At 37.5% G+C, this 17,100-nt stretch overlaps 1 protein-coding gene across 5 annotated transcripts in view; it reads right to left on the bottom strand.

Annotated features, from left to right (window-relative positions):
- The window catches only part of LOC109375356 (ceruloplasmin), a 63,413-nt gene extending 50,665 nt beyond the window's left edge, over positions 1-12,748 (bottom strand). For all 5 annotated transcript variants that reach the window (XM_019630710.1, XM_019630712.1, XM_019630714.1 and 2 more), the window contains exons 1-4: positions 12,389-12,748; positions 3,949-4,196; positions 1,951-2,163; positions 1,028-1,201 (exon numbers count right to left, since the gene is read on the bottom strand). In XM_019630710.1, the coding sequence (XP_019486255.1) occupies positions 1,028-1,201; positions 1,951-2,163; positions 3,949-4,196; positions 12,389-12,534 (781 nt within the window). In that variant the 5' untranslated portion in view covers positions 12,535-12,748. The remainder of the gene's footprint in view (positions 1-1,027; positions 1,202-1,950; positions 2,164-3,948; positions 4,197-12,388) is intronic.
- Positions 12,749-17,100: the final 4,352 nt, after the last annotated feature.

Below are 17,100 nucleotides of genomic sequence, written 5' to 3'. Positions count from 1 at the left end.
CACAACTAGACTGAAGAACAAAAGGATAGCAACTTGTCTGTTCCCCTTCCCCCAATTCCCCAGCACTGTTCCCATCCCCCAATTCCCCAATAAAAAAAATCTAAAAAAAAGCAAATGGCCTGAGATACTTTGAAGAAACTTAGCATCACTGTTCAAACTGGGTGGTCCTAGAGATAAGGTGGAAATTGGTTCTGGGAAGCACCATGAAAGCACCAGATGCAACTGGGGCACCAAACCAGACCTGTCCACACTAGGATTTTGAGTATTTTTCCTAACATCTATTTTTGTTGACAGATAACAGAGGCAGAATTAAAGTATGGAAAGAGGATCTTCCAGCCAAACTATGCAAAAGTTGGAAACAAAAATCTGTACTTTCTTAATAAATTTAGTTGTCTGCTTTGGTAGTACAATAATTTTTGTGCTCTTAGTTTCTTAGTAAAGGTTATTTTGAAGAAGTTAAACACAAGAAAAACAAAAATCTGTATTTATTGGTCTAGTTGATGCTAAAGGATTTGATTTCTTACTCAAATTTCAAATGATAGAAAATCTTACTAAGCTCATTACTTGATCTCTGAGAATTAAGAAGGAGCCTACAAAGTAAAGAAAGCATTTCTAGAAGAAAAGAGTGCAGAAGGACAATGTATATGGATAATAAAAGAAATACTTTTGAGAACTATTTCCCTAAATATAGTTCGATACTTTAATATATAAGCATAATTCTAAGCATTTAGTTTAATAGTTTTAGGCTGCCTCGAATAATTTTTAGAATGAGTTTGAAGGGTAAGTAAATATAGAAATATACATATGCATTAAACCATAATTGCTGATGTTTTATCATTATCAATTTGGGAACAATTTGGTGAATCTTACTTAACCTGGCTTAGAGTTTTGATTTGACCTGTTTTGCAGAATATAAATTTGCTTTGTTATGAGAACCACAGATTAGAAATCACTTATGTGAGGGAATAAACCTAGAAGAATGAATGGATCAAGAAAAATAAGAGAAACATATCTTCAGTAATCTTACAATACATCCTGTTACTCTCCTGGAAGTCTTCGTCATCTTGGTCAACTTTCTCTGGTTGAGAGCAGTAGGTTTTAATGTTGTCATCTAGGTACCAGCTGAAATTTTCGTCCACCACAGAAAACATCACCACAAATTCTTTGTCAATATTTTTTTCTTTTTCTTCCTCCAGGGAACCTGAAGTGAAAATTACTATTTTAATCTTTAGCATAAATTTTAACATACGATTTACTGTTTTAAGACATTTTAGTATTTATTTTCCTTATAAATCTGGACTAGTCCATCCTGTTTTACAGACATGGTAAAGCTTAGGGAGTTTTATGTTCAGTATTCTGGGCTTGGCAGACACTCATATATTTGAATGTTCACTGACCACAAAACTATTAAATGCTTTTGGGCAAATGAGAAGGTTGGAATTCATAGTTGTGTATATGTCTTCTGATGCATATAGCCACCAGCTGAGACAACAGATCTTTGCAGGGAACTAATGATTGTTTAAGGAAGAATTAAATTTCAAGCTCTCAAGCTATGTTGCTTGTTCATGATGCTAGAAATAGACATTATATTATATTTACCAACACAAAACAGATAACCAGAGCTATATCACCATTGAGTGCCACGAGGGAGTCACATTTGGTAAAGTCATCTATCTCTTCAACACTCCTGTAAAGTGAGCCACAGCAAACCTGTCCCCAAGGACAGCATGTTTCTTGCAGCTTAACAATGTGTATGAATGGTTATTCCATTTATCGCTTCTTCTCCTTATCCTGCCCTGCTCTCCCCTCCCTTTTTTTTTAGACTCACTGCCTCTCTACCTTACCTACTCAGTCACAACACAGAAGGCTTGACTTATATTTAAAAAAGGACAAACTGCCTTGTCGCTTTTCTTTTGGTCATATATTGTGAGCAATAATGAGATAACATACCTTTTTTACAGACTATTAAAGGTCCAATGAGTCCTGAAGCAATATCTTTTGGAGCATCAATGTGGGAGTGGTAAATCCTGGTCACACAATTGCCATCTTGCTCACCAGGACTTTGTTCTTGGGTGGCTTGCATTATGTATGTATATTGCTCACCTGGATACACTTTGTCATCTGCTTTATGAAAATCTGTAGTGTTATCAGGGTAGATAGCTCCTAGGAAACAACATGCAATGAAATTGCAAGTTGAATGTTTTTGAACTTAAATGAGAGAATAGATGTTTATGAATTTATTCAGCAAACATTTTTTTTCAACATCTAGTATGTGCCCCCTTGGGGACACAGTGATGTCCTCCTTGAACACAGAGGAATGAGAGACTAATGGCTAAAGGGTCTGGAAGCATCACAGAAAATTTTGTCATTATTTTTCATACTTGACTGAGTCTTCAGGGAGCAGTAATAGATATCTCAGGAGCATGGTGACTTTTGGTTTGTAATTTAAAGAACCACTGTGCCCTGGGGTCATGGTATAGAAGTATGAACAAATGGCTACCTTTCCTATAATTTGAAATATTTTATATAATATCAGATTTTTACCTGTGAAGTAACCATTGAAGTTTTTAAATTTTGTAAATTTCTAAACCTATGCAAAAGTTGAGAGAATAATATGATGAACCCCCATGTATCCATCAACCCAGCTTTTACAATGACCAACTCAAGACCAACCTTGTTTCGTCTATATTCCCAACTCTTATTCCATCACCATCTAATTATTTTAAAGCAAATCCCAGACATCATATAATTTCATTCTTAAATACTCTAGTATGTATCACTAAAAGACAAGAACCTTTTTTTCTTTTACATAACCACAGTATAATGATCATACTTTAAAAATGATTAATACCCGAATGTACCATGAGATTAAAAAAGAAAAATAAGATGGTAGTCAACCTCTATGCTATGAATGTACTTGTTGGGTTCAGAAAAAAGAAGCAAAAAATACGTGGTTAAAACAGTCACCTTCTAAAACAATAACTCTTTAAAAGAGAAGACTAGTAATCAATCAAACTAATTTTATCTTAATTTTCAGAGTTGATCCTTATAATTTCAATAAACTGTATAATGACCTCAGCATTTTTGCTTATGATAGTTGTTGACATTTATTGAAATAGTACTATATACTGTCATTGTCCTTGTTTTATAGGTGAAGAAACCAAAACACAGAGGATTTAAGTAACTTGCCTAAGGTCATTCAGTCAGTAAAAGGCAAGGTTGCACTTGAACCTTGTACCTTGGTCTATTAATTTTGAATCCCTCATTCTTAACCACAACAAAGCACCAACACTTTTCACCATCATTATCATCATCAAATACTAAGAGTTAGATAACAGTTACCAAAACTAATCTTTGTTCTTCCCTGACCATCATTGAGGTTTCCAAGTCCTACATTCAAATGTAGGACTTTGTCTCAGATGTGACCTGGGGTCATCCAGCCACGTGTACCATTTGGCTGATAATATGAGACTACCCAGGCTGCCTTAGCTGGGACAGTTTATCCAAAGTTAGAATGGGAGGTAACAATGGCCACAATATGTTTACATGTAGGAACTTCAAAGATAAGACAATAGACAATCCCCATCTTGAGTCCTGTTTCTTCCTTCTGGATTTTTGCCTTTTCTAGACCTTCATGTACATTGCTTATTTTTCTTATTCTGACTGTTTGGCTGGAAAAAAGTTGGGCGCTGGCCCAGCTCTCACGGCCTCTCATTACATGTGTCCACCCAGAAATCCTATCACATTCACACTTCACACAAACAAGCAGCACCAAGAGAAACACAACAGTATTGTGATGAACCAAAATACTTATTAATAAAATAGTTTAGAGCTAAACAACACAGTTACAGGTCTTACCCGGCAGTGGAGTCTATAATCTTAGAAGTTAAAAAGTATTCCTACTGAAAAGTAAGAGAAAATTCCAGATAGAGTATGAGCTGAGCTTACCTTCATGTTCCTTGAGGTAAGTTATCCCATGTGCATGAAAAGTGTAGGGCCTAGAGGCAAAGTTTTTTAAATGTATAAAAAGTTTATCTCCAGTTTCTGCTTTGATAATAGGTCCTAAAAGCCCCAGCCAGTCAGGTTTTGCTATAGTTGTTCTAAAAGTCTCATCTGTGTACTGAAGATAAAGGGCCTTCTTATATGATCTTCCAATTCTGTTGGGGCTACTTTGAAGATAGATATTGGAGTGTTCCCTGCAAAGGAAAAGAAAACAACTCTATCAGAAGCCATCATTCCTGGGGGTAACGTTAGATTAAAGAGAAACGAATGAACATATCACATTAAATATTTGCCCATTGTTGTAGGGATGCCTCCAAGAAACGAAGAGGAGAGCTGTCACTTAGCCTTGTTATTTTGATGATGTGATGTGTCTCACATCAAGTATGTGCCTGAGAACCATCTGTAAAGGTGTCGTGAAAATATGGTGCATCTTACCAGAGTATTTTCTATAAGATTTTCATATTAAAACATGGAGTCATTATGGAATAGAATATGAAATTAAAGTGAAATATTAAAATAAGGACATTTCTCACTTATGATGTACCTTTTTTTAGCTACTGGGAAAGTTTGAGTTTATATGTAATCAATCTGGAATTTTGAGACATTTATCTATCTATCTATCTATCTATCTATCTATCTATACACACACATATATATACACATATATATATATACACATATATATATACTCATATTCCTAAATAAAGTAAAACTAATGATGCAAAATTAATTCTATCATTTTTATTTCTATTAGTAGCACCAAATCAAGATTGGAATTGATGCGTGCAATTGTGTGTGGGTTTTAAATTACCTTTGGGTTCAAATTACCCTTGTGTTTTTTTAATCCCTTGCTACCTAGAATACTTGAATGTTGAATGTTTATATTCTGATTAGTAGATGATTAAAGGTTGCTTAAAAGTTTTCTAAAAAAATATCAGCAAAGTATATAGAAGCCAGGAAATAAAAAGAAAGAAAGTGAGCTTGGTATTCAACGATTGGAACTGATTCTTAAGTTAGTGTGCCCAGATAGCTCAGTGGGATCTGTGGGCACTACCATCTCGCAGTTTAGGAGGATCCACTCATAGCCTGGACCTTGGCAAGCCCCTCCACAAGCAACTGTGGTCTCCTTCACTGGAATAAAAACTGCTAACACTCTGGCTGATGATGTGTGTGTGTGTGTGTGTGTGTGTGTGTGTGTGTGTGTGTGTGTGTGTGTGTGTGTGTTTTGCCTACTTTCGCCTCAGTGACATTTGATGCTGTACCATTTTCCACTCAACCCCTGTGAGGCCCAAATTACCTGATGAAAGAGTAAACATCGTCTTGTTTCCCCAGCCGTAAGATCACTGGAAAGAGTGAGAGATGATTTCCCTTCCTTTCAAGACAAGAGTAGGACTTGTCTGGGAGCTCTGGAATTTTGTCACTGCAGAGTTTAAAGACTCAGCTTTTATAAAATTCAGGACTCTAGACTATATTTTCTCAAGTTTTAATGTGCGTAGGAATCTACTCAGGACCTTGATATAATGAAAGTTCTTGGGGCCCAGCCCCACTGATTCGGATTCTGGGCATCTGCAGTTACTAAGAACCCCCACCCTCCTCCAGCGTGCTCTGATGCTGCTCTGGGCTCATGGGTAGCCTGAATTGGGAAGGCTCAAAGCGGAAGGAGAAGAAAGCTGTCCAGTCCAAGAGGCAGTGGGATTCCTTGAGACCAGGAGACAGAAAGGTCTGGTCTGTATTCAAACCAGACCTGGTAGTGGTCATGCCTCTGCTGGTGTGTTTACATGGGGGCATTAGACTCAGCCTGAGTGCTAGAGCAGAGGAGCGTGGCCCCTTGGCAGTGGTCCTGCTGGCAGAGCCTTGGCAGTGGGAACAGGTGATGAAATAACGGAGCCATCGTCTCTGGATTGACCAGAGGGCTTCATCAATCAGCATCTCTGAGTCGTTACCATATACCAAACATCCAGTTTTCCTGAACTGTGTAAACTCCAGGATTCTCAAATTGTTCACTTAAAAATGAATGAGATGGGGTCACCTTTCCCATTCTGATGGGAGGAAAACCTAGGCAGGGAGTTAGAAAAATAAAGAAGTGACATCTTTTGCACCCAGTGTGGGGTGGTGAATTCATGTTTATGTCTTCATTTCCCCTATCCATTTTCATTTTCTGATCATTTGTTGCAGTTTACATTTTGTTACAACAAAACAGAAAAACAAATTCAGGAAGGCTCAGAGAGACTTCAAGGACATCAAAATGCGTGGAAAAACAGTAGGACGGGTGTGAATTCTTCCCCCCAAACTGCAGCATTGGTATGGATGGGAGTAGTCTTAATAAATACTGTATTTCCCCATGTACAAGACACACCTTAATTTTGGGACCTGAAATTTAAAAAAAAATGTATTACATAAATTTATTGAACTCAAGTTTTATTCATCATAAAATTCATACAACTCTCATCATTTGCATGAAATGCAAGTAAAAAAAAAGTACAACCACTGTATAAGACGCACCCAGTTTTTAGACCCCAAATTTTTCTAAAAAGGATGCATCTTTTACATGGGGAAATACAGTAGGTGTTTTCACAACAGCACAATTCTGAGGCACTGAAGACCATTGAGAGAAAAAGCAGATACATCCAGCCCACACTGAGAGAAGGGCAGCAAGAGTACAGTTTCAGTCAGGCACAGAGCTGCAGCCGCAAAGCTTACAGGGCAAAGATGGAAGCCCCCTCAGGAGAACCTGGAGCACCCAACCTCACAAGGCCCATCCAAGCCCCAGGGTAAGTTTTCTCCAGTGTCTGTACACACTCCTGTTGCTAGGAGACTGGTCCCAATGATACATACATTGATATTCTAATCTGTGTTCTACCATGACCCTTTGATACATATCTTACAGAAAGCCAAAGTTTAAAAATAGCTCCAAATTCTTACGGCTTCGTTTAAATGCAGTGAGCAATTATATTTTCTGAATGTGACTCTAAAGCACTTAGGACTACATCACATCCCATTTCAATAGCAGTGGGCTTTGTCGAAATGCTTTCATTGTATAGAAATTCTCCTGTATTGATCACTTCCTGAAATAGGAGGAGCATTACCTAAGCTTTGAGATTTAGTTTTTGTACACAATGATTTTGGGGGTTGGGGAGGAGTGAAAATTACCTTTAAAATAGTTGATCTCAAGTTATAGTATATTTAAGGTTTTTAACATGTGCAATTTCTTTATATACATAGCAACATGCAAAATATATTTCTCATCTTGTCTTTTTTAATGAAACAAAATTAAGTCTTAACCAAATTGAGAAATATTCAAATCATGTGATACTCTGGGGAAAGACTATTTGCTTAAGTTCTGTTTCCAAAGGAACATCAAAGGGTCATTAGGGGATGTCTATTTAATTTCAAAAGTACAGCTTGGGGACAAAGGGTCAATTACTGGAAGCTTACAGGAAGTTTGCTAGTCAGATATTCTGTAAAAAGAATCTATTATAGTTGTTCTTTGAACCAAATAAATAATTCACATTAATTGTAGTTCTTCCTGTTGACAATTGTAACATGTTCTTTTCTGCTCATTAAAATAGATATATTCCCTCTCAGTAATCACATCTCTCCTTCTTAGTACCCAGTTTCTATAATCTTATAGCTGACTCCTATAATTTCTAGTAGATTCAGACACAGAAGTAGTTCTAATGGTAGGGGAATATAAAAAATGTTTTTTTACTGCCTTAGTAAGATACTAATAATGCTATTCCCTCCCATAAATTCAGAATGCATTCGGTTTATGTTTAACCATGGTCACTAAAATGTGGGTAATAAATAAGAAAAGTTTCTGGGTCCTTAGCTTCATTAATTGAGACATAGTATATTAATTTTTTATTGCTGCATAACCAATTATCACATAGCAGCTTAAAACAACATCCACTTATTATTTCATAGTTCTTTGGGTCAGAAGCCTGGCATGGCATGACTGGGTTCTCTGCTCAGGTCATCACAAGATGTTGGCTGGGCTACAAGCTTGTCTGGAGGCTATGTGGAAAAATCCACTTCCAGGTTCATCTGTGTAGTTAGCAAAATTCATTTAATTGTGTTCGTAGGATATAGATCCCAGTTTCCTTGCTGGATGTCAGTCAAGGACCTCTCTCCATTCCATAAAGAAACTTGCATTTATTTTCAAGAGCCCCCTTCCATCCTCAAGTTAGCAACAGTTTGTTGAATTCCCCTCAAATCTCTTTGAATCTCTCTGACTTCCCCTTCTACTAGAGAATTTTCTGCTTTAGATTAGGCCCACCCAGATCATCTGCCTTTTTTACAGTCAGCTGTGCCATTGACTAGAACGTAAATAAATCATGGGAGTGATTCTCATCATCCATCATATTCTGGAGATTTAGGGTAGGACATCTTTGAGGGCCATTTAAAAACTTCTGCCTGCTACACATTGGAATCACAAGGAAAAAAGTAAAAAATTCACTGGTAGACAGAGACTCAACCTTGGTGTTCATAGCACAAGCAAGGATTATAGGTCCTAACCAACCTGGCCTCACTAACACAACATGAATACAGTATCTAGTTGTCAACCTTCTTTTGTATTCATTCTCAGGGAAAATAGTAACTGTGATAATAAATTGTAGAGCTTGAAAAGTGTGAAATGTTATAGCTGTTTAATTAGCTCCTTTGCACAGGCTCATCCTGAATGAAGTGTTTGTGTCAACTAGCTATTATTGCTTGCTATTTTTTATTTGGCAACCTTGGAGTATGAGTCATTATAACTGACTTTTCCAGATTATTTTAGCTAATAGCTGTACCTCTTTAAGAGTCATAAAAAAAGTGTAAGGTCATTTTTGAAGAGGTAAAATGAATGCCTTCAGTGAAAATGTTTTACTTAAAAATATTTTGTTTCTTTTCCTGTTTGTTTACTGAAAAAAATTACAACCTTTTTTCTGATAATAATAGTAACTGTTAAAATTTGTTGAATACTTTAGGTATTCTTTTCACTCAATATCATAATTATAATACTAATCATTCTACCATAGGGTGAAATGTTCTTAGTTTGTTCTCTATTTGTTTTGGTCAGAATTTGAGCTGCTATTTCTTCTTCATCATTGGTTCTGCTTATAATGACATCTTCACTATACCATTTCTGGTTTATTTCTCAAAACTATGATGGGCTGAAAAACTAGGTAACAAAGTTTGTAGAAACTGTATGTTAAATTAAGAGTCACCAAGCCTGAGTGAGGGCCTACAAAGTCAGTGCAAAAGGGTTTTGCGATGGCTATTCTTGTACTTGAAGAATTTTTTATCTATCTATCATCTATAGATATAAAATCAATCACCAGTAAAAAATATTAACCTGAAGATAACAGGAGTCAGGAGTATTGTTATTTGTTGCCATTATATAGGTAATAAACAAAACAAATATTTAATTAATGCCTACTATAGGCCCAGGACACACTGTTGTGTTTATTAATTGTTTTTATATGTATGTCTCTTATTATTATTTAAATATAAACAATTTAGGAGCAGAAAAGTATATTTTATAAAGTCTTTATTAATTTGTTGAAGGGGCAGATAAGGCACTCACCTTAGTAAATGGCGCTACTGAATATAATAAAATTACTTTCCACCTCATCCCATTAGAAATAAGTATTATTGCTTTTAATACAAGAGAGGTAAACTGTTTTCCTAGTAAAAACATCCATACATTTCTCTCTTAATATCTGCTAATGTTTTCAGTTTCACTAATCCTCTGTATCACTCTGTAAACTAATTTTTTCTATTTCATTCTTTTGTCTGATTTATTCCACAATGGAATCTGTCCACATTAGAAACAAGTGAAAGTTTTTACAACACAGCCTATAATTTCTTCTAGCTCCCTATATATCTTTTACTTACTTATTTTTCATTTATTCACAAATATTAATTTAGTGTCTTTTATGTTCAAGGTACTAGTGACCCAGCAGTGAAGGTAACAGATAGAGTTCCTGTCATCTCAACACATCCTTTCCTCTTCATTGTCCTACATCTTCAAGGCCAACATCAGCTTAAACCTAATTCTCTGCCTAACGCCCATCTTGCACTCTTTCACTCTTGTTTCTCAACCTACTTGTCTCCACTCCTTTCACACAAGGAGTGCCAGGGATATCTGGTGATATCCCATCATCCTTTGCTGACTGGGTTTGTACTATGCTCTGAATATTTATGTCTTCCCCCAAATTCAGGTGTTGAAATTCTAACCTCTAATGATATGGTAGCAGGAGATGGGGCCATTAGGAGGTGCTTAGGTTATAAGGATGGAGCCTTCATGAGTAGGATAAGTACCTTATTAAAGAGGCTCCAGGGGGATTCTTAGTCTCTGTCACCATGTGAAGACACAGTGAAAAGGCTATGAGCCAGGAAGAGAGCTCTCAAAAGAACATGACCATGCTGGTACCTTGATCCTGGACTTCCCAGCCTCCAGAACTGTGAGAGATAAATTCCTGCTGTTGATAAGCTATCCAGTCTGTGGCATTTTTGTTACAGCAGCCCAAACTGACTAAGACAGCTGGACATGCTGATAATCAGAGACAAAGAAGGGAGCCTAAAGTTGTTATTAACCTTATCCATACAAAAAGTTTAGCACAGTATTGGCAAAATTGCTGAAGCTCTAGTCAACATTCACTGTTCAGGTGAATTAAAAAAAAAAAATCACAGAGTAAGCAGTGCCATCTAGAGTTTGCATGACTCTAGGCTGTTGTTGAAACCACAGAACATTATCAAACTGATGCAGCATAACCTCCCTAGCACAGATAGGACCCAAGAGTATTTAAAAACAAAGGAATTCTTTTCTCACCCATCCCCCCCCCAAAAAAAAAAATCTTAACAATTTCCCTCTCTCTTCTATTCTCTAATTTCTGGAATTAGAGACTTCTTTATCGAAGCATGCTCAGGGCAATGTCTTGCACTTAGGTTATGCCCAATAGACCTGATTTAATTTTTGATCATGAATAATGGCAGAAAGATGGTGGGTGGCAGCATGGAATAGGACAGTCCTTTTTTTAATGTATCTGGTTTCCCTGTAAAAGCCACATCTAATTTACATTACATTTAACCAGGGAAAATTCTGAATTTGTACAAAATAATTCTTTTGGTGAAGCCATGAAAATATGTCATACTGCTAAGAAGACAATACTACTTCAAAACCACGTTTAAAAAAAATAATTGCAAGATGTATTGGTTTTATTTACATCAGTTATTTTTAGGTCAGAAACTTTCCTTCCTGTATACTACTAAATTAATAACTTAAAATTATATACTACTATCATCTATGCATTCATTTTTTTACTGTGAAAAATTTCAAACATACATAAAATTAATAAGAATAGTATATACCCACAGTCAACAGTTATAAAATTTGGCATACTTGTTTAGCTATTTTTACAAGACCAGTGCTGTAACCACTGAGCTATGGAGCCCACTTGTTTAGCTATTTTTAAAGACACAGTCTTAGCAGCTGATGGCCATTGGGCTCATTTGTGCTTTATCACCATTAAGATGCATTTTAAAATGTCATGAATATTGCCTTTGAATGTTATATTTCCATTTGGTGGTAAATGTTTATTAACATTATTAAAAGTGAGGACCTTAGTATAGGTAATCTTCCATTACAAAAAAACTTCAGGGAGAACTATATTCTTGTATTTCTGTATGGTGACCGTTGCTTGAAATAAGGGGGCTTTCAACTGAAACATGAAAACATTAAAGTTTCATAGAGTTTCGAGGGGGGGGGCATCATAATAAATAGATCATATTTTTTTGCACACGTATCATGTGCCAAGCACTGTAATAAAAGCTTTACAAGTACCCACTCTTCAAACAACCTTATTAGGTATTCTCACTATCTTCATTTTACAGATTAGAATGCTGAGGCTGAGAGAGACGAACTCAATTAATTGTCCAGAGTCATTCAACAAGTATTAGACACAGGCATATTTGTTAAAATTGTATTTGATTTCTGTAAGTGATGTTTTAAAGGATTAAAATGTTTTTATCCTTACCACTAATAATCAACAAATGGTATATAATAAACATAACATTTTATACAGTCAATATTTAAACTAAGGAATGTCTGCATAAACAAACACACCAAAGGACTGGACCCTGATAGGAGATGCAATAACAACCAGAGGAGGTAATAAAAAGTCCACACAGTTCCCTAGGACCAAGGGGATAGGAGCAGGGCAGCCTCTCAAAAAAAAAAATACCCAAGAATTTAGAGAAGATTTATTAAAATATCTTGGGTTTCAAGTCCACATTTTGCAGTTCCTGTATCTAAAAAGTTAAAAAAGTATTTCGTGTTATTGGCTTTATTTTTAAATTGATAATTTATAAATTTGGTCTACAAACAATAAAAATAGTGACTTACGTGTCAACTGAAATAAGTTTCTTTTCCCCATTGTCAGGGGCATAGTTCCAAGTTGTTTCAATAATTCCAATGTAATAATGCTTATCTTTTGCCCAGGCTGTGGTACTATAGAAAAATAGAAAAATACTCAGCCACAAAATCTTCATTTTTTTTCCCTCTCTTGGAGCCGAGAAGCAATGAAGTGAAATCAGAAGCAGGCAATTTTATAAATAAGGCTTTCTTCCTTTATTTGCTTGATTGACACAATTTAATGTTGCATAAGAGTAAATTGTTTCATTAAAGCAAATAACATTTTCCAGTTCAGCTCAGTTCTCGTAAACCCAGGAAAAAAAACAACTCGCAGCTTTCCATTGCCAAACTTCTCTGATTACAAATAAAAAGTCAACAATTATTGCTGGAGGGATTAGAGTGTGCATGACTGTGTGCCTCTCCCATCACTGTGTAAATTCCAGGAGGGCAGAGACCATCTCTAAATGCTCCTTTTGTTCCTCCAACAATATGCCACAGTACAATGCCCTGGATGCTGTGAACTTCTAATAAATCAGAATGAAAATTATGCAGAATGGACCAAAACATGTGGTTCTTGCCTTTTGAAAAGCCTAATAATATTTAATTGCTACTTTAATATATGAGACATGATTGATTTCTAGCATGACAAATTTAAGTACCCAAAACTAAAAATTTTATTTTGAAGAGTTTATCTATTTTGTAAGCTCTGAACACATCTGCATAGCAAGTTTACCAGATAATTCTGTATTGCTATATGCAAATCAATAGGAGAGCATAATAGATGTTGATAATTCTGTTTTTAAAAGATTTTTATTAAAAATACAGTGAACATACAATATTATATTAGTTTCAGGGGTTCACCATAGTTATTCAACATTTATATACCTAAAGGAGTGATCACCATGATAAGTCAAGCAACCATCTGACACCATATGATGCTATCACAGCATTATTGACTATATTCCCCATGCTGTACATTACATCCCCATGACTTATTTGTTTTATACCTGGAAATTTAGACCTTTTATTGCCCTTTACCTTTCCCCCACCTTTTTTAATTTTTCAATTACACTTGATATTTAGTATTATTTTATATTAATTTCAGATGTATAGCATAGTGGTTAGACATTTATATAATTTAAGAAGTGACCCCCCTGGCTAGTCCAGTACCCACCTGGCACTATACATAATTATTACCATATCGTTGACTATATTCCCTATGTTTTACTTTACATTCCATTGACTGTTTTGTAACTACAAATTTGTACTTCTGAATCCCTTCACCTTTTTCACCCTGCCCCCAACTCCCTCCCATCTATCACCCCAACAAATCTAGTACCCATCTGACATCATACATAGTTATTACAATATTATTGATTATATTCCTTATGCTATATCCTACTTCCCCATGACTACTTTGTAACAACCAATTTGTACTCTTAATCCCTTCACCTTTCTCCACCCACACTCCCAAACCCCATCCCATCTGGCAACCATCAAAATGTTTTCTGTGTCAATGTGTTTGTTTCTGTTTTGTTCGTTTATTTTGTTCTTTATATTCCACATATAAGCAAAATCACATTGGATCTGTCTTTCTCTGGCTGATATACTCCACTCAGCAAAATACCCTCCAAGTCCATCCATGCCATCACAGATGGCAAGAACCCATCCTCTTCCACAGCCGAGCAATATTCCATTGTATATACTATGTACCATCTCCTCTTTATCCATTTATCCATTGACAGGCACCCAGGCTGCCTCCACTTCTTGGCGGTTGTAAACAATGCTACAATGAACATACATGTATGGATGGCCACATCTTCTCGAAGTAGCCTTGTTGGGCTTCTTCAGATAAATACTCAGATGGGATTATTGGGTCCTTCTTTGTCTCTTGTTATAGCCTTTGCTTTAAAGTTTGTTTTTTCTGATATAAGTATTGCTACCTCAGATTTCAAAAAAAAAATTTTTTTTTTAAGATTTTATTGGGGAATCAGGGAAGGGGAACAGACAAGTTGCTGTCCTTTGTTCTTCAGTCTAGTTGTGGAGGATGTCGCTTCACTGGCCCATGTTAGTACTGTGATCATTGCACTCTTCCCAGCTGAGGCAGATCAGTCGCCGGCCATTGGATGGCCGCTCACAGCAGCTCACGGCAGCTCACACCGGCTGCCAGCTGCTCACGCTGGCTGCCGGCCACTCACGGTAGCTCACGGCAGCCCACTGCAGCCTACACCATCACCAGCAACTCATGGCAGCCCAGCTCCAGGTCGATCTGTTGTTTGCCATCTTAGCCGTAGAGGGCGCAGCATCACTGGCCCACGTGGGATCCGAACCGGTGGCCCTGCTGCTCAGAGCTTGTGCTCTAAAGCCAATTCTTAATCAATTAGCCACTTGGCCAGCCCGACCCCAGGTTTTTTTGTTTTTGTTTTTAGCTGAGCTATCCTGCCACCTGTTGGCAGCTCAGCAGCAGCTCAGCTTGGGCCACGAATCGAACCGGCGACCCTGTTGCTCAGAGCTCACACTCTTGAGTTGGCTCTTAATGAACTGAGCCACTCAGCTGGCCCTACCCCAGATTTTTTTAAAATTTCCATTTTCATGAAATATCTTTTTCTATTCTTTTACTTTCCATCTGTGTGTGTCTTCTGATCTGTCTTGTAGGCAGCATATGTAAGAATTTTGTTTTCTTATCCATTCAGCCCTCTTATGTCTTTTGATTGGAGCATTTAATCCATTTACATCGAAAGTAATTGTTGCTATGTAGCTATTTCCACTTTATTATTCATAATTTTGATTTTTTCTTTTCTTTTCTTTTTTTTCTTCTTTTTTTTTTTTTTGTCTTAAAGAAGTCCCTCTAACATTTCTTGTAATACTGGTTTTGTGGTGATGAACTTTTTTAGCTTTTCTTGTCTGGGAAGCTCTTTATCTGTCCTGTTTTAAATGATAGCCTTGCTAAGTAGAGTACCCTTGGTTGTAGGTCCTTACTTTTCATCACATTGAATATTTTCTGCCAATCCCTTCTGGTTGCAAAGTTTCTGTTGAGAAATCAGCTGACAACCTTATGGGAACTCCCTTGTAAGTAACTAGTTGCCTTTCTCTTGGTGCTTTTAGGATTCTCTCTTTGTCTTTAACCTTTGCCATTTCAATTATAATGTGTGCAGGTGTGGGCCTGTTTAGGTCCATCTTGTTTGGGACCCTGCACTTCCTGGGCTTGTATGTTTATTTCCTTCACTGGGTTAGGAACGTTTTCAGTCATTCTTTCCTCAGATAGGTTCTCAATCCCTTGCTTTCTCTCTTCTCCTTCTGGTAACCCTATGATGCAAATGTTGTTACACTTGATGTTTTCCCAGAAGTCTCTTAAACTATCCCTATTTTTTTGGATTATTATTATTATTATTATTATTTTGCCATTCGAACTGGGTATTTTCTGCTACCTTATCTTCCAAATTGCTAGTTTGATCCTCTGTTTCATCTAGTCTACTGGTGTTTCCTTCAAGTGCATCCTTCATTTCAGTTATTATATTCTTCACTTTTGACTTATTTTTTTTTTATGGTTTCTATGTCCTTTTGTATGCTTGCCATCACTCTGTTAAAGTTCTCACTAAGTTTCCTGAGCATCCTAATAACCATTGCTTTGAACTCTCTATCTGGTAGGTGCTTGCCTCTATTTCATTTAATTCTTTTTCTGGAGTTTTTCTTCTGCTTGATTTGGGACATATTTCTTTGTTTCCTCATTTTGTCTATCTTTCTGTGTTTGTGTCTATGTATTAGGTAGATCTGCTATCTCTCCCAGTCTTGGTTGGGTGGCCTTATGTAGTAGGCACCCTGTGGGGCCCAGTGGCACAGTCTTCTTGGTCACCTGCTTCTTGTGCTCCACGAGTGTCCCTTGTATGGGTTGTGTGTGCCCTCCTGTTATAGTTGATCCTTGATTGCTATTGGCACATCAGTGGGTGGGGTTGGCCCTCAGGCTAACTGGCTGTGGGGTTTGGCCCCATCCACAGCTTATGAGCTGCTCTGCAGGAGGCTGACCCCACTGAGTAGGATTTGTGCCAGCAGGATCTGGTTCCTGTCAGATTGCTCTTTGTGTGTGCTGCTTGTGGGGTAACTTGGTGGTGCTCTGCTTTGGTCTGAAGCCGACCTCCAAGTATGTTGATTCTAGGGCTTCTTGGGAGGGGCTCTAGTGCAGGCCAAGGTCACTAGACTGCTTGTGACCATCTAGGGAGTACCTGTGACCATCTGGGGAGCTACAAAATGGTTTTTTTGCTGCCTTGCTAAACCTGGAGGCGTGTGGGAGAGACCATGCTGTGAACTGAGGATGGCTGCCACCAATACCAGGCGTGGGGGAGCTATGCAAAAAGCCAGGACACCCCAAGGCCTGCTGCCACCTGCCAGCTCCCTTAAGTTTCAGCCACCAATAAAACCTCATGTGGTTTTACAAGTTGGGAGAGGCAAGGTCTCAGGGAGTCACTAGAGTGGGAAGAGTTATATTCACCAGGTTAATGTAAATTCTGGTTTGGTGCCAGTGCTGAGCCTGCAGCTACTCAGCAAAAGTCTCAGAGCACACCTGAGTCCAGTCACTGCCCACCTGGGGCCTGTGGACTTTGACAGTTTTCCAAGAAATAGTGCAATATAGACAGGGCTGGCTGCTAGCCAAGAAAGTGTCTCCAGTGTTGGAGGAGTTGGGTGGGCCAAGGTCCCAGAGGAGCTCA

This window comes from Hipposideros armiger, unplaced genomic scaffold, assembly GCF_001890085.2.
Source record: "Hipposideros armiger isolate ML-2016 unplaced genomic scaffold, ASM189008v1 scaffold_936, whole genome shotgun sequence".
In the NCBI taxonomy this organism is placed as follows: domain Eukaryota; kingdom Metazoa; phylum Chordata; class Mammalia; order Chiroptera; family Hipposideridae; genus Hipposideros; species Hipposideros armiger.
The sequence above is the reverse complement of the archived record's forward strand: the minus strand, read 5'-3'. Positions and strand labels throughout refer to the sequence as shown.